General features: G+C 40.5%; 2 protein-coding genes across 4 annotated transcripts in view; both read left to right on the forward strand.

The window, feature by feature from the left end:
• Positions 1-15,714, forward strand: part of tmem128 (transmembrane protein 128) — a 30,454-nt gene extending 14,740 nt beyond the window's left edge. Inside the window, exons 4-5 of one of the 3 annotated variants that reach the window (XM_070871398.1) lie at positions 5,438-5,547; positions 15,640-15,714. In XM_070871398.1, coding sequence (XP_070727499.1) covers positions 5,438-5,537 — 100 coding nt within the window. In that variant the 3' untranslated portion in view covers positions 5,538-5,547; positions 15,640-15,714. Of the gene's footprint in view, positions 1-5,437; positions 5,548-6,743; positions 6,827-7,081; positions 8,567-15,639 lie in introns of those variants that run through there. The other 2 variants (XM_070871397.1, XM_070871399.1) reach the window with 2 other exon arrangements.
• The window catches only part of otop1 (otopetrin 1), a 33,883-nt gene continuing 25,847 nt past the window's right edge, over positions 15,666-23,701 (forward strand). Inside the window, exons 1-4 of the mRNA XM_070862242.1 lie at positions 15,666-16,026; positions 16,598-16,734; positions 16,823-16,881; positions 20,377-20,507. Of these exons, the coding sequence (XP_070718343.1) occupies positions 15,666-16,026; positions 16,598-16,734; positions 16,823-16,881; positions 20,377-20,507 (688 nt within the window). The remainder of the gene's footprint in view (positions 16,027-16,597; positions 16,735-16,822; positions 16,882-20,376; positions 20,508-23,701) is intronic.

Genomic DNA, 23,701 nt, shown 5'->3' on the forward strand with positions numbered 1-23,701 from the left:
TGTCTTCGCACTAGTTTTGGCCACTTTGTATGCCCTTGTTTTTAATTGGATGCCATCCTTTATTTCTTTAATTGGATACAGTCCTTTATTTCTTTAGTTAGCCATGGATGGCTATCTTTTCTCTTGCACCCTTTCCTCCTCACTGGAACATATTTTTCCTTAAATGTACACCACTGTTCATCAACCGTCCTACACTTTAATCTATTTTCCCAGTCCACTTTACCCAACTGTGCCCTCATACCTTCACAGTCTCCTTTTATTTAAGCTTAGTACGCTGGTTAGAGATCATGCCGGTACAGCAAGCAGTTAAGAAGGCAAATAGTATGTTGACCTTCAAGAGGATTTGAGTACAGGAACTAGGATATCTTACTACAGTTATACAGGGCCTTGGTGAGACCTCACCTGGAGTATTGTGTGCAGTTTTGCTTTCCTTACCTAAGAAAGGATATACTTGCCATAGAGGGAGTGCAGCAAAGGTTCACCAGATTGATGCCTGGGATAGCAGGACTGTCGTATGAGGAGAGATTAGGTAGATTGGGCCTGTATTCACTAGAGTTTAGAAGAATGAGAGGGCATCTCATTGAAATGTACAAAATTCTGACGGGCTTGGACAGACTGGATGCGGGGAGGATGTTTTCCCCTGGCTGGGAAATCTAGAACAAGGGGTCACAGTCTCAGGATATGGGGTAAGAAATTTAGGACCGAGATGAGGAGAAATTTTTCCACTCAGAGGGTGGTGAACGTGTGGAATTCTCTACCACAGAAGGCTGTGGAGGCCAAGACACTGAATATATTTAAGAAGGAGATAGATAGATTTCTAGACACAAAAGCCATTAATGGGTATGGGGAAAAAGCAGGAATATGGTGTTGAAATAGAGGATCAGCAATGAAATTGAATGGCAGTGCAGGCTCAAAGGGCCGAATGGCCTACTACTGCTCCTATTTTCTATGTTTCTAGTTAGTCCCACTCCCCTGCTCTTTCCCCATAATCCTGCAATTTTTTCTCCTTTTAGGTATTTATCCAGTTCTCTTTTGAAAGCTAATATTGAATCTGTTTCCACTATCTTGTCAGGCACTACATTCCAAATTCTAACCAGTCATAGTGTAAAAAACTTTTTCCTCATGTTTCCTCTGGTTCTTTTGCCAATCACCTTAAATCTGTGCCCTCTGGTTATCGACCCTTGGAAACAGTTTCTCATTATTTACTGTATCTAAACCCTTAATGGTTTTAAACATGTCTATCAAATCTTCTCTTAGCCTTCTCTGCTCTAAGGAGAGCAACCCAGCTTCTCCAATCTATCCATGTAACTGTAATCTCTCATCCACATGGCAACAGGGCACTTAGAAAATAATAATAGGATTGGGTAGAGTCAACACGGACTTATGAAAGGGAAATCATGTTTGACGAATCTGTTGGACCTTTATGAGGTTGAAACTAGCAGAATAGATAAGGGGGAGCCATGGTGTGTTTGGATTTTCGGAAGGCACTCAACAAGAGGTTATTAAACAAAATTAGAGCTCATGGGATTGGGGGTAATATATTAGCATGGATTGAGGATTGGTTAATGGACAGAAAACAGAGAGTAGGAATAAACGAGTCATTTTCGGGTTGGCAGACTGTAACTCGTGGGGTGCCGCAAGGATCAGTGTTTGGGCCTTGGCTATTCACAATCTATATCAATGATTTGGATGAGGAGACCAAATGTAATATATCCAATTTTGCTGATGATACAAAGCTAGGTGGGAATGTAAGTTGTGAAGATGATGCAAAAATGTCAAGGGATATAGACAGGCTCAGTGAGTGGGCAAGAACATGGCAAATGGAGTATCATGTGGAGAAATGAAAGTTATCCACTTTGGTAGAGAAAATAGAAAAACAGAGTATTTTTTAAATGGTGAGAGATTGGGAAATGTTGGTGTTCAGAGGGACATTGGGTATCCTTGTACATGAATCACTGAAAGTTATCATGCAGGTACAGCAAGTAATTAAGAAAGCAAATGGTATGTTGGCCTTTATTACAAGAGGATTTGAGTATAAGAGTAAAGATGTCTTACTGCAATTATATAGGGCTCTGGTGAGACCGCACCTGGAGTATGGTGTACAGTTTTGGTCTCCTTACCTAAGGAAGGATATACTTGCCATGGCAGGAGTGCAACGAAGGTTCACCAGACTGATTCCAGTGATGGGGGGATTGTCCTATGAGGAGAGATTGAGTAGACTAGGCATATATTCTGTAGAGTTTAGAAGAATGAGAGGTGATCTCATTGAAACATACAAAATTCTTACAGGGCTTGACAGGGTAGATGCAGGGAGGATATTTCCCCTGGCTTGGGAGTCTAGAACCAGGGTTCACCGCCTCAGAATAAGGGGTCGGCCATTTAAAGAAAGAAAAGAAAGACTTGGATTTATATAGCACATTTCACAACCACCTTTGCAGCCAATTAAGTACTTTTTGGAGTGTAGTCACTGTTGTAGGAAACGTGGCAGCCAATCTGCGCACAAGCAATCTCCCACAAACAGCAATGTGACAATGACCAGATAATCTGTTTTAGCGATGTTGATTGAGGGATAAATATTGGCCAAGACATCGGGGATAACTCCCCCGCTCTTCTTCGAAATAGTGCCATGGGATCTTTTACATCCACTTGAGAGAGCAGACGGGGAGCCTCGGTTTAACGTTTCATCCACCGACAGTACTGCACTGTAGTGTCAGCCTAAATTTATGTGCTCAAGTCCCTGGAGTTGCAGGTGAACCCACAGCCTTCTGACTCAGGCAAGCACTGAGCCACAGCTGACACTCTGTTCTTGCACCCCCTTTAGAATTATACAATTTAGCTATCATTGTTTCCACCAAAATGTATCATTTCACACTTTTCTGTGTTGAATTTCATCTGTCATGTGTCTGCCAATTCCATCAGCCTCTTGAAGTCTATTACTATCTTCCTCACAGTTTCCAAGTTTCGTGTCATATGCAAATTTCGAAATTGTGCCCGTACCCCCCCAAGTCATTAATGTTATCAAAAACAGCAGTGGTCCTAGTACTGAACCCTGGGGAAACACCACTGTATAGCTCCCTCCTGTCTTAAAAAAAAATCACATCCCAAAGTGTAGACTTACTTACCTGGTTGGTAAGTCTAAAACCAAAGTTGTATGTTGTGATAGTAAAGAAAATTCTCCCTTACTGTGTCGGCCGAGTCAGAAAATTCATTCAAATGTGTGTGTGTGTGCACTGAGGCAATAAAACTTTCCTAATTATTGCATCAAACCAAGTGGCTCATTGACTGCACTGCTACTAGCTGGTGGGTACATATCCTTGGCAAGAATTAAGTTCATTCTATGTTAGCAATTTTTTTTCCATTATGCATTAAAAAGCATTTGCAAGGAAACCATGCAGAACAGTCTCTATACTTTTGTTAACTGGTTATGGTTATAATGTTTGCCAGTCCTCTACCTTGGATCCCAAGCATATGGGTTCCTACTTCCCCAAAAAGAGCCGTACTATGTTAGAGGTTTGCATCATTGACAATATGCTTTTAGCCAAGGGTGAAGTGAAAGCTATTCAAATATTTAAAATGAATTTTTCAACTTTTTTTTATTCATACACGGGATCTGGACGTTGCCAGCAAGGCCAGCATTTATTGCCCATCCCTAATTAATTTCCCTCGAGAAGGTGGTGGTGAGCCGTCGACTTGAATAGGTAGCATTTCAGAGGATCGTTAAGAGCCAACCACACTGCTGTGCATCTGGAGTCACGTATAGACTAGACTGGATAAGGATGGCAGATTTCCTTCCCTAAAGGACATTAGTGAACCGGGTTTTATGACAATTCGGTAGTTTCATGGTCACTTTTACTGATGCAAGTTTTTTTTGTTATTCCAGATTTATTAAATTAAATTTAAATTCCCCAACTGCTGTGGTGGGATTTCAACTCGTGTCTCTGGATCATTAGTCCAGTTTTAATTAGTTTTATTTTGTATTATTTGGTGATGGTCCTTGTAATGGATCACAGCAAGTTTCTCTGAAACACTCTTCACTTACTTGTTTTTCTGGGCGCACTTGTTGCATTGGCTTTTCTAACATAAGAACATAAGAAATAGGAGCATGAGTAGGCCATACAGCCCCTCGAGCCTACTCCGCCATTCGATAAGATCATGGCTGATCCGATCATGGACTCAGGTCCACCTCCCTGCCCACTCCCCATAACCCCTTATTCCCTTATCGGTTAAGAAACTGTCTGTCTCATGTATTCAATGACCCAGCTTCCATAGCTCTCTGAGGCAGCAAATTCCACAGATTTACAATCCTCTGAGAGAATAAATTCCTCCTCATCTCAGTTTTAAATGGGCGGCCCCTTATTCTATTATGCCCCCTAGTTCTAGTCTCCCCTATCAGTGGAAACATCCTGTCTGCATCCACCTTGTCAAGCCCCCTCATAATCTTATAACATTTCGATAAGATTATCTCTCATTCTTCTGAATTCCAATGAGTAAAGGGCCCAATCTACTCAACCTTTTCTCATGTCAACCCCCTCATCTCCAGAATCAACCTAGTGAACCTTCTGTGAACTGCCTCCAAAGCAAGTATATCCTTTCTTAAATATGGAAACCAAAATTGTACGCAGTATTCCGGGAGTGGCCTCACCAATACCTTGTATAGCTGTAGCAAGACATCCCTGCTTTTATACTCTATCCCCTTTGCAATAAAGGCCAAGATTCCAGTGGTCTTCCTGATCACTTGCTGTACCTGCATACTAACCTTTTGTGTTTCATACACCAGGACCCCCAGGTCTATACTGCAGCACTTTGCAATTTTTCTCCATTTAAATAATAACTTGCTGTTCGATTTATTTTCTTCCAAAGTGCATAACCTCACACTTTCCAACATTATACTCCATCTGCCAAATTTTTGCCCACTCACTTAACCTATGTCCTTTTGCAGGTTTTATGTGTCTTTCTCACACATACGATTTAAACCTAAATGGAAAGACTTAGCTGGTATTGTCATTGAATAATTCTGTTTGATGCATATACAATAATTACATAAATCAACAATTGAGTTATAGCAGTAACAGTCGAAAAATTCTAAAGATGCCATAAAGTAACCAAATATCATTAGCACTCCTTATTGTGCAACAGCTTTTGTAGTTCACTCATTGCAAGTTTTAGTTATGATCACTTTTTACATATATGGAAATTGATCCCTATCTCCATTCTAGAAATACATGGAATGTTATATGGCTATAGGATCTGTCATTGAATTTGACTTAGTTCTGTTTTGCAACATTGTAATTAAGGCTACCTGTCAGTATGTACCAAAGTGTGTGTATACTGTACATATATTGCAAGGACTGAAACAAGACTGGTGTTTTCACATTTGAAATAGTGGAGCACCCAGTATGTCTGTAATCTACTGAATTTAAACTCTTTCTTTTTACAGCTTTAACATTGCACTGTGGCCTGTATGGTCTTTCTTTACTCCTTTTGTCCTTTTCACCCAATTTATGGGTGTCGTAATGTTTGTATCACTGCTGGGATGATGATCTGTAGGTAAGTTTCTAATATTACTAGTTCTAACTACTTTATCTTTAGCTAAATATATATTTTATTTTTTTCTTATATTAATATGGGAATTACTGCAGTTAGTGGTAAGCAATATTGACAAATAGCTGCCAAGTCCAATCCCCAATTTGTGCATTTAATTGATCGCAGTTTGGTGCTACAGTTGTACTCAGCACTCCTGTTCTTGGTAGATCCAGGCTTCTTGTTCCCAATTGCTGTCCAGTAATCACTGCTGGAAAGTATATATGTGGATGTTGGGAGTGGAGAGGATTGGACTCAATTGTGAGGCCCTATATAATTGAATAGTTTGCGTTACACTTACTGACCAGTCACATGGTGAATGGTTACTTCAAAGCACCCATAGAGCCACATCCTAGCAAGAATCAATGCCTGGATAGGAGAGGAGCAGAAAAAATGGGTAAAAAAAGAATTGTCAGTTTGGACCAGTTGAAGCATAGTTTTGGAATGCAAAATAAAACGTTGTAAACTTAGACCAGTGGAAAATGACATTTTCTTAATTTAGTTACTGCTCTATTGATTATTTTTTATATGTAGCAGTAAAGTATTTGCTTATTTAGCTTAAATCTTTTACAAACATTTATCTAAATTTTGATCCTGATCCTGATCTCTAGCTGAAAGTAAATTGAGTATCCATATGTTCTTCTGCCATTGGTGACTTTATCTTACTCTTCTAGTTTGTAGTAGAACTTTGTTAAATTAGGTAACCTAAAGGAATACAAAGCATACAAATATTTAATCTATGTCAAAAAAACTTGTAACTAAACATTTTGGTTTTGAAAAGTGACCAGAGCTTAAGTGCATTTCTGCTGCCATTTACTTGGTGGTCAAATCAAATTCAAAGGATAAAAGTCTCAATTTCACAGTGCCATGTGCATATTTTAAGCTTAATTTGCAATTATTTAAAATAAAAAAATGTATTTGCCTTATGTTTTTTCCCCTCCACCTCTCCCTTAGTTATGTCCCTGGGTCAATTATTGTAACCTAGCGTAAAGAGCAGGCAGGCAGACCAGCTGCTCTTATTGTCAGTGATTTTTATATAATCAGCTGCTTGAAGGTACACAAGAGCAGGCCACCTGTCTCTTTCTGTGGGTTATGTTTATAAATTTCTGCCTTTCCTCCCTGACCTTCACTCACACTGCCTTTCTCATCATGGCATTGGGAAGTGGAAGCATGAAGAATTGATCGTGAGAACAAAACATTTTACCAGTCCGCAGTATATCACTTCAGGGTCCACCAGCTCTGGGTTTGATTGGAGTTATATGTACATCACCATTAGTAACTTTTCACAAAATTGGTATTCAAAAATAATTCTTCAGTAAACATTTTCTCATTGCCTCAATTTAGATAGGAGTAGATAAAACAAACTCAATTATAGCATAGTTGCTAGAGTTGTCCACTTGTGTCAGTGAACATGTAGGTCAGTATTTGAAATGTGTATAAGTACATTGTAGATCAGAATTATTTTATTAAGGAATTCTTTTTTATTTTTCTCTCATTTCAGAGCTCAGCTTGATGGTTTCTGTAAATAAAGAACTTGTCTTTCAACAGCCTGCAATTATCACACAAAATATTCAAGTAAATGAAATGGAAAGCTTTAGTTCAGTCAATTTCATGGTATTTTTTTTAAAATAAGAACGAGCATAATTTATCCATGATCTATAATTAGGTTTGCAGCACTAGATTGCTTTTATACAAAGTAAAGAAAATCACAATTATGTGATTCTGTGAATAGAAACATAGAAACATAAGACTACACAACAGTGTAATTAAAGAATTCAATAAAATATATTTGTAAAGTCATGAACAAAGATAAAAGTGACCTTCGAACACAACTTTAGAATTGCCTGAAATTAGAGCAGGGATTTCCAGTGGGTGAGGCTCCCTGATGGCATACACAGCCAAGGAAAATTGCCTCTTTTATATACAACTTTATAAGCTATTGGCTGGTATAAAACAGAGAATCCAAATGAGTGCTTATCTTCTATTTGTTCTCCATTTCTTCCACTCCTATGATAGCGATCCAAAACCTGCAGTAAGGTAACCTGATCCCAGCCCTCTGCAAGTGCCCTTCTGAACCATCAGTTGGTAATTTTGTTTTTTCTCTCCTTTCCTGTGGGATAGCACCCGATGAGCACTTTGTTTTAGTGAGCCCCCATGACTCTTCCCTGTAGATTAATTTTAAAATAAATAGCAGGTTAGAAAAGTGGTCCCTTTAGAAATGCAGTGCCAACTTGGAAGGAGGCAGCTCTTGCACAGCACCCAGTGGCTATTATAGAATGGCAGAGGATTGCAAGCAAGTAGTCTGCTTATTTTCTCTTCCAGAGATTACGGAAATACCTACAAAACAAAATCTTGGAGGGATTGAAGAAATGCTTGAATTTTGTGTGTGTGTGTGTGTGTGTGTGTGTGTGGTATCTAATTTAACAGAACAGGATATGCTAAAAATTTGAATGTGCTTTAAATGGATAAAGAGATGCTGTTTCTTCTGGTCTAACTCCTTGAAAATAGAATGCGGACTCTTAAGCATACAGCATGCATATGTTTGACAAGTACTTTTGTAATCCAGTTGTAATATGCCTTTAAATTTACATAACATTTCTACAATATATTAAAACCACTAGAACATTTGCGTACAAACTAAAAGAAATTGTGCTTTTGTCGCTTGTTTAAAATTAGTATGTTGTTAGTATATTCCTCAAGTTTGAATAAAAACAAAAACCTGAAGGCCAAAATGTCTGCCTCAACTAGCTACTTGCAATATAATAATGTTCATTTGATTGTTTTGTTTTTGTATGGTCTTCTGATTAAATATGAAAAAAATAAATGTACTGATGTAATAAATAAAATTAATGCTGTACGCGCTCATTGCTAAAATCATGAATCAGCATCTGAGTATATGAATTCTGTTGCTCCACTCGGGGAGATGGGCCCCATTTATCCAGCAGCTGATGTTCTTGAAGTGAAATAAAAGTGCTTATCCACAATTGTATCCTGACCCCTTGTGCTTGCAATAGTCTCTGTCTCAGCAATGTTATGTTTCAAAACATGCCAGATGAGATCAGTGCTATTTTGAGGCATTTTATTTTGCAACATCATTAATGAAATAAACTTCTTGTGCTGGCAGTAGCTAACTACCAAATAAGAGTATTTTGTAGTATAAAATGTACTATGGACAATTTGTTAATTTGCATGCAAGGTGATTTAATTTCCAAGCTAAGAACATGTACATTTTAAATTCTGACAATTGCTGGGTAACTTAGGACATTGAAGTTCCACAAATGTAAGCATTTTTACTGCTCTGAAAGGATTGGGTACCATTTTTTTTAAATGGCTGAATTAATTCATATATAATGCTTAGCTTATGAAATCCTAAAATAGTTAATTTGACGAAGAATAATATGATTGCAGTGTCATTTCTGTTATTCAGACACATGCTTCAGTTTTCAGGTTCTGACTTCTATTCATGAGATTAACCCCTTAGTTACTAATTGGTTTTACTCAGCATCCCATGTAATAATCATGGCTGAGAGCTTTCATATGTTTATGGTGGGGAAAATATTGTGATAAGTTAATGGTGGGGAAATTGCAGAAAATAATTAAGAACGAACGTTAATGTATATGTTGAAAGAAAGCAATGCACATAAACATTGATCTTTAAAGTATTGCAAAAACATGTGAGCATTTCGTATACACGGCCTATAATCATTTGTGATGTATGACATAAACAGCAACCAAGCCTAAATTGTGGATGCTTAAATAATGGCCTGGATTTTGCTGTACTAGTAACGATCAGGCTGTCAGCGTTCGCTGTTATTATTACAGGGTAGAACTAACAGCAACCTCTGGCATTCGTACATGCGTAGTTAAACTTTGAGATTAAGACGATGCATCCTTTTGAAGTGGTTGTATACATCACTTGTAGGTATGGATATGAGAATCTTTCCAAATGGCATTTGAATGCCAACTATGTGCTCTGCCCTGTACTGTCTGATATTTCTATTTTAAAGACTCCTTTAATTACATACAGAATCTACAGCACAGAAATAGGGCATTTAGCCCAATTAGTCTAAGCTCCACGATAAACTCCACATTACCTCTTCCCATCTTGCCCACATATCCCTACATTCTCTTCTTGCTCGTGTATGCATTGAGCCTCCCCTTAAATACATCAGTGCTATTTGATTCAACTGCTCCATTCCGTAGTGAGTTCCACGTTCTCATTAATCTGTATAAAGAAATTCCTCCTAAGTTTGTTTGATCTATTAGTAGCTATGTTACATTTAGGTCCTTTCTGGGCTCACCAACAAGTGGAAACTATTTCTCCAAATCCACCCTATTGAACATCTTAATTTTAATGACATCTATCATGTCTCCTCTTCACTGCTCTGCCCCCCCCCCCACCAAGTAGTTGCATCTTCCCAATTATCAACATCCGTGTAAATTATTATTCATCTAACTTGCAACATTGCAAATGTAAGTGTGGTATTACCAGCTATATGTTTTTAAAAACCTCAAGTATGCCAGCTGGAACAGTAAACATAGAAACACAGAAAATAGGTGCAGGAGTAGGCCATTCAGCCCTTTGAGCCTGCACCACCATTCAATAAGATCATGGCTGATCATTCACCTCAGCACCCTTTTCCTGCTTTCTCTCCATACCCCTTGATCCCTTTAGCCATAAGGGCCATATCTAACTCCCTATTGAATATATCCAATGAACTGGCATCAACAACTCTCTGTGGTAGAGAATTCCACAGGTTAACAACTCTCTGAGCGAAGAAGTTTCTCCTTAACTCGGTCCTAAATGGCTTACCCCTTATTCTTAGACTGTGACCCCTGGTTCTGGACTTCCCCAACATCGGGAACATTCTTCCTGAATCTAACCTGTCCAGTCCCGTCAGAATTTTATATGTTTCTATGAGATCCCCTCTCATTCTTCTAAACTCCAGTGAATACAGGCCCAGTCGATCCAGTCTCTGCTCATATGTCAGTCCTGCCATCCTGGGAATCAGTCTGGTGAACCTTCGCTGCACTCCCTCAATAGCAAGAACATCCTTCCGCAGATTAGGAGACCAAAACTGAACACAATATTCCAGGTGAGGCCTCACCAAGGCCCTGTACAACTGCAGTAAGACCTCCCTGCTCCTATACTCAAATCCCCTACCTATGAAGGCTAACATGCCATTTGCCTTCCTCACCGTCTGCTGTACCTGCATGCCAACTGTCAATGACAGATGAACCATGATACCGAGGTCTCATTGCACCTCCCCTTTTCCTAATCTGCTGCCATTCAGATAATATTCTGCCTTCATGTTTTTGCCACCAAAGTGGATGACCTGACATTTATCTACATTATACTGCATCTGCCATGCATTTGCCCACTCGCTTAACCTGTCCAAGTCACCCTGCAGCCTCCCAGCATCCTCCTCACAGCTCACACCGCCACCCAGCTTAGTGTCATCTGCAAACTTGGAGATATTACACTCAGTTCCTTCATCTAAATCATTGATGTATATTGTAAATAGCTGGGGTCCCAGCACTGAGCCCTGCAGCACCCCACTAGTCACTGCCTACCATTCTGAAAAGGACCCGTTTATCCCGACTCTCTGCTTCCTGTCTGCCAACCAGTTCTCTATCCACGTCAATACATTATCCCCAATACCATGTGCTTTAATTTTGCACCCCAATCTCTCGTGTGGGACCTTGTCAAAAGCCTTTTGAAAGTCCAAATACACCACATCCACTGGTTCTCCCTTGTCCACTCTACGGGCCCAAGTTTCCACACGCGCCTAGAACGGCGCAGTCCCGACCTGGATGCCCGTTTTTTGCGCCACAAAGTGCGCCTAAAAAAATCCTCGGTATTCTCCATCTACTTGCAGGTCCTCTGGCCCTCGGCGCAGCCAGCACGAGCTGTGGGGGGGGGGGCGCGGAGCCAGGTCCCTGCGCTGAAAACAGTGCCGGGACCTCTGCACATGCGCGCTACAGTGGGCACGCAAGTGCAGTAGCTCCAGACGCCGAACTGTGTGGGAGGGACCCGAAGCACGCAGCCCCTAGCCCTGGCTGAATGGCCTCACTTGGGCTGCGTGAATAAGGCTCCTCCCACGGCCAGCTCCTGCTACCCCCTCCCCCCGACCAGACCCGACACTCGATCCCCCCGCCTCCGGATCAGACCCGACACCCGCTCCCCGCCCCCCCCGCCTCTGGACCAGACCCGACACCCGCTCCCCGCCCCCCCCGTCTCTGGACCAGACCCGACACCCGCGCGCCCCCCCCCCCCGACTAACCCGACCCGACCCGCGCTCCTGTTCCCACTCCCCGCCCCCCCCCGACTGGACCCGACCCGACCCGACCCGTGCTCCCGCCCCCCGCTGGACCCGACCCGACTCCTGCTCCCGGACTGGATCCGACCTGACCTCCTCCCCTCCCTCCCTCCCTCCCTCCCTCTCTCTCTCTCTCTCTCTCTCTCCCCCTGTCCCTCCCCCCCTCTCTCTCTCTCACTCCCAAACCGAACCTAACCGACCCGACCCGACCCAACCCAACGCCACCTACCTGTAAATCTGGTGCTGGGGACGGGCCTTCTCGGGCCAGCCCGTTCAGCCTTCGGTCCCGAAAGGCCTGCCTGAAGCACTTTCACACAGGTAGGAAGATGGTTTAATCTTTTAATCTTTTCTTTGCTTATAAATGTTTATTCAGGTTGGAATTATTTGTATAAGTATAAATAAGGATTTATTGTAGAATTTAATGACTTCCCTTCCCTCCCCCCCACCTCGTTCTGGACGCCTAATTTGTAACCTGCATCTGATTTTTTAATGTGTAGAACAGGTTTTTTCAGTTCTACAAAAATCTTCACTTGCTCCATTCTACTTTAGTTTGGAGTACGTTTTCACTGTGGAAACTTTGAAATCAGGCGTCAGTGGCAGGACACGCCCCCTTTTGAAGAAAAAATTCTGTTCCAAAGTAGAACTGTTCTACCTGACTAGAACTGCAGAAAAAAAATGTGGAGAATTGCGATTTCTAAGATAGTCCGTTCTCCACCAGTTGCTCCTAAAAATCAGGCGCAAATCATGTGGAAACTTGGGCCCTACTAGTTACATCCTCAAAAAAAATTCTAGAAGATTTGTCAAGCATGATTTCCCTTTCATAAATCCATATGACTTGGACTTTCACTACTTTCCAAATGCACTGCTATTTCATCTTTAATAATTGATTCCAACATTTTCCCACTACTGATGTCAGGCTAACCGGTCAATAATTCCCCATTTTCTCCCTCCTTTTTTTAAAAAGTGGTGTTACATTAGCTACCCTCCAGTCCATAGGAACTGATCCAGAGTCGATAGACTGTTGGAAAATGATCACCAATGCATCCACTATTTCTAGGGCCACTTCCTTAAGTACTCTGGGAAGCAGACTATCAGTCCCTGTGGATTTATCGGTCTTCAATCCCATCAATTTCCCTAACACAATTTCCTGACTAATAAGGATTTCCTTCAGTTCCTCCTTCTTGCTAGACCCTCAGTCCCCTAGTATTTCTGGAAGGTTATTTGTGTCTTCCTTCGTGAAGACAGAACCAAAGTATTTGTTCAATTGGTCTGCCATTTCTTTGTTCCCCATTATACATTCATCTGATTCTGACTGCAAGGGACCTACATTTGACTTCACTAATCTTTTTCTCTTCACATATCTATAGAAGCTTTTGCAGTCAGATTTTATGTTCCCAGCAAGTTTCCTTTCATACTCTATTTTCCCCCATCTAATTAAACTCTTTATCCTCCTCTGCTGAATTCTAAATTTCTCCCAGTCCTCAGGTTTGCTGCTTTTTCTGGCCAATTTATATATCTCTTCCTTGGATTTAACACTATCCCTAATTTCCTTTGTTAGCCACGGTTGAGCCACCTTCCCTGTTTTATTTTTACTCCAGACAGGGATGTACAATTGTTGAAGTTCATCCATGCGATCTTTAAATGTTTGCCATTGCCTATACACCATCAACCCTTTAAGTACGATTCGCCAGCCGATTCTAGCCAATTCACGTCTCATACCATCGAAGTTACCTTTCCTTAATTCAGAGACTAGGGTCCTGAACTTAACTCTCCATTTTAATAAAGAATTCTACCATATTATGGTCTACCATATTAGTGGGAACTCTGCAATTGTCATTGATGTCCCTGTGCTTGGGTGGCGGGCGTGAAATCATGCTGTTTGAGCTGATCTTATCTACTTAGCTGGTGGATGCCTGCGTGGAAATACATAGGGTAGGAATGGGATCAGGCTTGGCTGTGATGACCCTCTTGTTAACCTGATGTGCAATGCCCAAACCGATACTATAATTAATATGGGTGAGCTACCAGAAAACTGATGGTGCCTTGTTGGAGTTCAAGTAAGTGATAGCTGATCCAATGCATTCTAAAATATGGCTTTGCGGTTGGAGTTACCTATAATCACTGCAAACTCAAACTGCTGTGAGACATTCTCCTCGCAGGGTCTCACATCACTTTGCTGCAGTGTACTTGTGAATCAGATCGGGCCTGGTTCCCATGTTACACAATTACTTTTGTGCCGCGATGACAGTGGCAGTGTAACTGCATCCTATATCATTCCAAGACATTTGGGGTTACCTTCCTCTTCCCCATCCATAAATGAGTGAGTTTTCATTCTAGCGTTTCTAGGCGTGCATATCCGGGAACAAACACAAATTTGCACGTAAAGTAGGAATTTCCCAAGTCTATTCATGATTTGTTTTTGTTCCTGAAACAGCGGCCAAGGTAATCAAAATTGTAATCAAAAAGCGCCACTTAACTCACTTGCTGATCTTACAGAGGTCCGAATGGAACATTACATCAAGCTTATGTTTCTCTGATCATACTCTCTTCCTGTGCCACTGTTACTCTTTCTCGTTCCTCGGAGCTGAAATTTATGTTTCTAAAAATGTGAGCCCAAAAAAACCATGCATATTAGGAAAAAAAGTACGAGACGGGAAATTTCAGTAACCCCTCCTGTGTCTCATTACTTTTTTTATTTGTTCTCTCCTTGTGTCTTTGTTGCTCTTCCTTTATTTGTGGTTTTCTCTTACTACTCTCTCTCTCCCCAAATTTCTATTGGTCGTTTTAATAACAAATTGATAAATAGATAAACTGGGCATAAACCTCGCGAGGGTGGGCACGTAACTTCATGAATGGTTATCTACTAAAAGGAACAAAGCGAAGTGGAAGGATGGGTCAATTGGGTTAGTTCCCACGAAACAGGACTGGTAACGTGAAATAGAACGGGATTGGACGTCAGTCCGACTCCTGCACACATTGCAGACTCTCAATGACGCCTTCACACACACACACACACACATATAAAGGCTCGGATTGGGTCAATAAATCGTTTGCAGACAGAATAGTGGAACCTTGCTCCTTGATACTTTCCAGCTTTTCGGAATCTACAGTGTGCGATTTTAGGTAAAGTTTTTGGTTATGCAGAACACCGTGACACTATAAACACAATGTGCAAATATTGCCTGCTGTAGTCAGCATCGAAGCTTCACTTATACATTGCAAATTAGCGCCAGGAAAGTAATGCATTTGTGTGAAATGTCTAACGCAGAACAGTGTCAAGTAGAATTAAATATAACGATATGGAAGTTTGTGAATGTAATGAATTTTCAGTATTTAGCAAAATACATTGTCGATCTGTATCTACCTATGTGTGTAGCCGGGATGGCGCTGAGCACCTCAGTCTCATCGCCGAGTGCAAGCAGAAATCAAGCGCAGGCAGCGGAAAGAGCGTGCAGCAAACCAGTCCCACCCTCCCTTACCCTCAATGACTGTCTGTCCCACCTGTGACAGAGACCGTGGTTCTAGTATTGGACTGTTCAGCACCTAAGAACTCACTTCAGGAGTGGAAGCAAGTCTTCCTCGATTCCGAGGGACTGCCTATGATGATAATGTGTATGTCTATGTTAATTGAATATATAATTAATAATGAAAGTCGACTATTGTTATCCGTCTGAAATGTATAACTGGAGGGGATTGTAAATTAAGTTTCGTTTAACAATTGTTTTCTTTTTCAAATCAGGCTCTGCATATCATCGATAGCTGGTGATGGATGAAGGATGCAGATTAGAAGTTCTGTGTCACAGCAAGCGGCGCTCCAGCAAGTGTCTGGCAGGGGAAGATCACAGCTTCGGGAGGTTCACTTGCTCCTTACCAGACACCTATTCTCTGAAAAATGCCGTCACCCTGAGCGCTCAGTACGGCATCAACGTGTTTGTGCTGGGTCTGGTGCTGACGGTGGCAGCGGCATTTCAGAGAGCCGGAGTGGCAGAGGAGCACATCTTAGCTTACCTCAGCACCCTCATGGTGATGCAGCTGGCATGGATGCTCTGGTACTTCTTAAGAAGGCACGGAAAGAGGGAGCTGGTCATGGATAAAGATGACCACGCCGGACCAAGGTGGCTGAGAGGTACAGTATACAAGTATGCGATCCCAGAACACGTGGACTGAAATTGCGATGCTTTATTGAAGGCGCCATATTACGATTTTTACTGCTTATGTTTATAAGGTTTGTGATTCTCAGTAACACATACCTTGATAATGACAGTGTAGTTGTCCTGTGTGGCTGTATTTAATATGATGCAATTTGAATCAAATTGAATTTTTCTAATATCTCGAACAATGTGCAGGATTACAGTCTGTGATAAATCCGACTGCAGCATATATGGTTTTAATGTCGCCACTGAGTGTTTATTCGTATCTTCACACGAATAAGAATTGGACTTTAGCATTATATGTCGGGGGCAGGGAGGAGGGATCGGCGCATATGTTAACGCAACCTTTGTGAAAGTAATGATTTACAGCATGTCAGATATGAACTTAAACAACGGGGACACATTTCCAGCGCTCACAATATGAAGATAAAGACATCCTTAAAATGCCAATTTGGCAATTAAAGTCACGTGAGATGAATGTAGTTGGTACTTTAAGATCAGTTTGTGTTTCCCTCGAGCTTAAAGTTTGGTGCATTTCATTACTAGGTGGTTTAACCTTGTTTGCCATCTTGAGTTTAGTTCTGGATATGTTTAAAATTGGATACTACATTGGATATTCAAGTTGCCTCACCGCCGCCAAAGGTGTCTTTCCTGCGGTCCATGCAGTGCACACACTCTCCCAGGCATGTATACGTATCAGACGTTTGATTTGTTATTATTAGTGATGCCAGTACATTTTATGTGTTTTATCAAAATATAATTTATTTTCAGGTATATTTCCTTTGGTTTCATGCAAAGGATGTCATTCAAACTTTTCAAATTATTGAAAGGTAAAACTTGCACCAAATTCTAAATTTGAATTACATTTCTTCAGCTGGATTGTGTATTAAACGATTGTGTACATATTTAAATACCTCCTTTCAGAAAACTCGAGACTTAGAATTATAGAATGATGCAGCACAGAAGAAGGCTATTCGGCCCATGGTACCTTTGCTGGCTCCTTGGTAGAGCAATCCAATTAATCCCACTTCCCTGCTCTTTCCCCATAGCCCTGTAATTTCCCCCCTTCAAGTATTTATCCAATTCCCTTTTGAAAGTTACGATTGAATCAGCATTGACCACCCTTTCAGGCAGTGCATTCCCGATCACAACAACTCACTGTGTAAAATAATGTTTCCTCATGTGGCTTCTGGTTCTTTTGCCAATCACCTAAATTCTGTGTCTTCTGGTTACTGACCTTTCTGCCACTGGAAAGTTTCTCCTTATTTACTCTATCAAAAGCATTCATGATTTTGAACACCTCTATCTACAGCCCTAGCTTTTCCAATCTCTCCACATAACTGATTCCCTCATCCCTGGTATCATTCCAGTAAATCTCTTTTGCACACACTATAAGGCCTTGACATCCTTCCTAAAGTTTGGTGCCCAGTATTGAAACATTAATCCAGCTGAGGCCTAACCAGTGTTTTATAAAGGTTTAGCTTAACTTCCTTGCTTTATTACTCTATTCTACTAATAAAACCAAGGATCCTGTATGCTTTTTTAACAGCTTTATCAACTTGTCCTGCCACCTTCAAAGCTTTGTGTACATCCCCAAGTCTCTCCTATTACTGCACCCCCTTTAAAATTGTATAGTTTTGTTTGTGTTGCCTCTCTTCATTCTTCTGACCAAAATTTATCACTTCACACTTCTCTGTGTTAAATTTCATCTGCCCATTTTACCAGTCTGTCTATGTCCCCCTGAAGTCTATTACAATCCTCCTCATTGTTTACTATGTTCCCGAATTTCATGTAATCTGCAAACTTTGAATTTCTGCCCGGGTCATTAATATATATCAAAAAGAGCAGTGGCCCTAATACTGACTTCTGGGGAACACCAATTTATACACATCAACTGCATTACTCTCATCAACCCTCTCCATTACTTCATCAAAGAACTCTAATCAAGTTAGTCAAAAATGATTTGCCTTTACCAAATCTGTGCTGGCTTTCATTTATTAGCCCATACATTTCCAAATGCCAATTAATTTTGTCCCAGATTATTGTCTCTGAAAGTTTCCCAACCACCAAGGTTAGGCTGACTGGCCTAGCATTGCAGGATTTATCCCACTCCCCTTTTTTAAACAGGGGTGTAACATTTGAAATCCCATAGCCCTCTGGTACCACCGCCATATCGAGGGATGATTGGAAGATTGTGGTCAAAGTCTCCGCAATTCCCACACTTACTTCCCTCATTCCATCCGGACTGGATAATTTTGCTTTGAGGACTGCCAATCTTCTAAGTACATTACCTTTATCTATTTTTATCCTACCCTATATTGCTACTTTCTCATCTATCGCTACATTGGCAGCATCCTCTTCTCTAGTGATGACAGATGCAAAGTATTTAGTTAGTACCTCAGCCATGCTCTCTGCCTCCACAAGATCTCCTTTTTCATCGCGAATCGGCCCTACCCTTCCTCTGACTACCTCTTTACTATTTATTTGTTTATAAAAGACTTTCACATTCCCTCTTATGGTAGCCACTAATCTATTCTCATATTCTTTCTTTGCCCCTTTTATTCCCTTTTTTAGATATCCTCCATACTTTCTATATTCAGCTTGTTCTCTACTGTATTATGAACCATACAATTGTCATAAGAATCCTTTTTATGTCTCATTTTAACCCTATATCTTTAGTCATCCAGGGAGCTCTAGCTTTTTATGCTTTTCTTTTCTCCTTTATGGAAATATGTCAATCTGTACCTCAACCATCTCCTCTTTGAAGACCTCCCATTGTTCAATTGCTGTTTTGCCTATCAATTTTTGACTCCAATCCATCTGGACTAGATCCCTTTTAAACTCACTGAAGTTAGCCTCCTCTAGTTTAGTATTTTTATGTTTGAATGTACCTTGTCCTTTTCCATAACTATTCTAAAGTTGATGATATTATGATCACTGTTCCCCAAATGGTCTCCCATTGAAACATGCTTCACTTGCCCCATTCCTTAGGACTAGATTCAGCACTGCTTCCTTCCTTGTTGGGCTAGAAACCCACTGATCGAGGAAGTTTTCTTGTACACATTTCAGGAATTCTTCCCCCCTCTTTGCTCTTTACATTATTACTATCCCAGTCTATATTAGGATAATTGAAGTCCCCATTATCGCTACTCTGTGGTTCTTACGTCTTCCTGTAATTTGGCTGCAAATGTGCTCCACTTTGTGAATCCAGTATTACAGGGCAATATGAGGGTATAATAGCCCAGTTATATTTGATTTGTTTTTTTATCAATGCAAACTGGTTTGTCACTTTGCATCGTGTAACTGATGTTGCTGAACTGATTTCACTCTTTCAGTGCCACTATGCTGCCACTTTTACTTCGATACCAAATGGCTCCATCACTGCCAAAAAAAAAGCCAAATTACAGTTGCATGGCTTTTCAATACTTCATAATGTCAATGGATAGTTTTGGTGTGAAACTAACATTCCACCCAATCCTGCTCAGTCTGTTAGAATAATCTCCTACACCAAAGTTCTTTTATTTTATACACAACGATCTGGAATTTCCGCCACATTCTCCATCTTCTTATATGTGGCATCCCAAATTAAACATTTCTAGAAGTAACATATCGTTCCACATAATTTGGCATTCGATGTCAGAATCTTATTTTGTAATTTATTTTGTCTGTGGTGAAAGTCATCTCCTGATATATAAGACCATCATTGCAGTCTCTTGTGGGAAATTGCCATTGGATTTTGGAGTTAGCCATAAAAATATTAACAGAGATTTTGGTGCAGTGGTGATGGAGTCATAACTAATAACTTGCATGTTCTGTCTTATTAGCCATTATATCTGGTTTATTTTAACAATGTTGCTTTTTTAAACAATAAACCATGTTGCATGTGTATAAACTGTTATATAAAAATAAACTATCTTTGTAAAGAGAGATCATTGTCTCCTGAAACTAATTTGGCAGAGTTGGTGATTTCTGCTTTTTCTGAGGTTTTCGTGGTTTTTGGAGCTTTTCGGCTTTTTCTGAGTTTTTCGGGATCTTTTGGGGTGTTTCGTAGTTTTTTTGGCTTTTTCGGTGTTTTTTGGAGTTTCTCGGGTCTTTAAGGGTTTTTGAGGGTTTTCCGCTTTTTCTGAGTTTTTTGTGGTTTTTGGAGCTTTTTGGCTTTTTCGTATAGTATTAATTGTATAAATAAGTTATTTTATTTAAATTTTGCAAGTTTTAAACTCGTGGTTTCTAGGAGACTGTTTTCCATGGTAAAATTCATAATGTGTTTTGATGTCTGAATTTATTTGGTACATTTTTGTCTGCATTACAATATTATTGCTTTTTAGATTTGGAATAATTCATGCTGTCTTTACAAACCTTCTTTTGTGGGTGAACGGTGTAATTGCAGAGTCAACGCATCAGTTGAGTGACCACAAAAAACGACTGGCAGCATTCGGCTTTGCCAACATAACTGTGGGTAAGAAATTTTAGCAAATTCAAAAACTTGTACAGGAGAAATAGAAAATTAGAGGATATTTCTTGACCAGTTATAAAGCGGCTTGTATTTCAATTTAATGAATACATAATCTAGAGTGAAGTATATGATCTAAACTGATTATTTCAGTATATCGGCACTAAAGCCCCATTTGACATATTTAAAAATCTGATGATGGACAATTCTCTCAGATACCTAAATTCTACCAATCCTAAAATGTTGATGGTATTATCTGAATTCTGTAACCAGCAAGATAACACGTAGTATTCTAAATTAACTGCAAATTACATCAAGAATGGCTAAAGTAAATGTTGGTCCCCTGGAGGATGAGACTGGGGAATTAATAATGGAGAACAGGGAAATGGCAGAGACTTGAACAAATATTTTGTATCGGTCTTCACAGTAGAAGACACTAAAAACATCCCAATAGTGGATAATCAAGGGGCTATAGGGAGTGAGGAACTTAATACTATCACTATCACTAATGAAGTAGTATCAGGTAAAATAATGGGACTAAAGGCAAACAAGTCCCCTGGACCTCATGGCTTATATACTAGGGACTTATGAGAAGTGGCAGCAGAGATAGTGGATGCATTGGTTGTAAACTACCAAAATTCCCTGGATTCTGCGGATTGGAAAACCGCAAATGTAATGCCCCTATTTAAAAAAGGAGGCAGACAAAAAGCAGCAAACTATAGACCAGTTAGCCGAACATCTGTCATTGGGAAAATGCTGGAGTCCATTATTAAGGAAGCAGTAGCGGGACATTTGGAAAAGCATGATTCAATCAAGCAGAGTCAGCATGGTTTTATAAAAGATAAATCATGTTTGACACATTTGCTGGAGTTCTTTGAGGATGTAACGAGCAGGGTGGATAAAGGGGAACCAGTGAATGGTTGTGTATTTGGATTTACAGAAGGCATTGATAAGGTGCCACATAAGAGGTTACTGCACAAGATAAAAGCTCATGGGGTTGGGGGTAATATATTAGCATGATAGAGGATTGGCTAACTAACAGAAAACAGAGAGTCGGGATAAATGGGTCATTTTCCGGTTGGCAAACAGTGACTAGTGGGGTACCGCAGGGATCAGTGTTGGGGCCTCAACTATTTACAATCTATATTAATGACTTGCATGAAGGGACCGAGTGTAATGTAGTCAAGTTTGCTGATGATACAAAGATGGGTGGGAAAGCAAATTGTGAGGAGGACACAAAAAATCTGCAAAGGGATATAGACAGGCTAAGTGAGTGGTCAAAATTTGGCAGATGGAGTTTAATGTGGGAAAATGTGAGGTTATCCACTTTGGCAGAAATAATAGAAAAGCAAATTATAATTTAAATGGAGAAAAATTGCAAAGTGCTACAGTTCAGAGAGACCTGGGGGTCCTTGTGCATGAAACACAAAACGTGAGCATGCAGGTACAGCAAGGAATCAGGAAGGCAAATGGAATGTTGGCCTTTATTGCAAGGGGGATAGAGTATAAAGGCAGAGAAGTCCTGCTACAACTGTACAGGGTATTGGTGAGGTCACACCTGGAATACTGCATACAATTTTGGTCTCCATATTTAAGGAAGGATATACTTGCATTGGAGGCTGTTCAGAGAGGTTCACCAGGTTGATTCCGGAGATGAGGGGATTGACTTATGAGGATAGGTTGAGTAAGTTGGGGCTATACACATTGGAGTTCAGAAGAATGAGAGGTGATCTTATCAAAACTTATAAGATAATGAGGGGGCTCGACAAGGTGGAGAAGATATTTCCACTCATAGGGGAAACTATAACTAGGGGACGTAGTCTTAGAATAAAGGGCCACCCATTTAAAACTGAGATGAGGAGAAATTTCTTCTCTCAGAGGGCTGTAAATCTATGGAATTCTCTGCCCCAGAGAGCTGTGGAGGCTGGGTCATTGAATATATTTAAGGCGGAGATAGACAGATTTTTGAATGATAAGGGAGTAAAGGGTGATGGGGGGCGGGCAGGGAAGTGGAGCTGAGTCCATGATCCATCAGCCATGATCTTATTGAATGGTGGAGCAAGCTTGAGGGGCCAAATGACCTACTCCTGCTCCTATTTCTTATGTTCTTATGTTCTTATCAATTAGGCTTGAACATACAATCAGGTGGGTTCAATAATGGGTAGGTTATCCACACAGTCAGATTACCACCCAGACAGTGAAAACAAAATTCTACCCCTATGTTTGCATTTGACGGATTATGGAATCCAGAATCATTAGAAAATCGCTGAAATAGAAAATAATTCCATCAGTCAGGTAATGAAATTGTACATTCAGTGTCGGAAACAAAAGTCAGATTATGAGAGTAAAAGGAGAAAGAGAATGTTGCAGTGTGCTGACCAGTTAGTATACTTCAAATTCATATAAATCAGCATGAGACACAATGCACTCACTAAGCTTTAAATTGATAGAATTACATTTTTGAGAAAACTCTGGGCTAGCTGGGCCGATTCTCTAAAAGGCAGCAATCTACTCTGCCAAATTGTCGCCTCAGATGGTGAAGGCAAACATCCAACCCAAAGATATTACAGTGAATACCAGATTAGCAACTCTCATTATACAGTGCAATGAACCTTAACAGTAGTTACAGCTGGTTATTTAGTAACTCTAAGCTGCTTTATCAAGGATTTCCCACATTTCGGTAATGCAGCTTTTTTGATTTTGTCTGTTCCAATCTAATGGTAGTAAATATGCCATGAAAACAGATTTTGGTTATATAATGCTTAACACACCCTAAGAAATGTCCCAAAGCATTTCCCTGCCAATGAATTAATTTTTGAAGTAAAGTCAAATATAGCAGCCAAATGGCACACAAGGTCCTATAAGTAGCAATGGGGTAAGTGACCATTTAATCTGTTCTTGATGGTGTTGACCTTAAGCTGTGCTTCTGACCCCATATTCTCTCTGTTACAAAGACCACCTGCTGTAACATTGCCTGTCTCTGCCCAACCTCAGCCCATCTGCCACTGAAACCTTCAGACCATACTTTTGCCACCTCCAGACCTGGCCAGCCTCCCATCCTTCATCCTTCATAAATTTCAGCTCATTCAAAACTCTACTGCCCATATGCTATTCTGCAGCAAGTTCCCTCTCCCCTCACCCCTGTCCTCACTAACCTAAATTGATTCCAACACCTCAAATTTAAAATTCTCATCCTCGTG

This window comes from Pristiophorus japonicus, chromosome 2, assembly GCF_044704955.1.
Source record: "Pristiophorus japonicus isolate sPriJap1 chromosome 2, sPriJap1.hap1, whole genome shotgun sequence".
NCBI classification, from domain to species: domain Eukaryota; kingdom Metazoa; phylum Chordata; class Chondrichthyes; family Pristiophoridae; genus Pristiophorus; species Pristiophorus japonicus.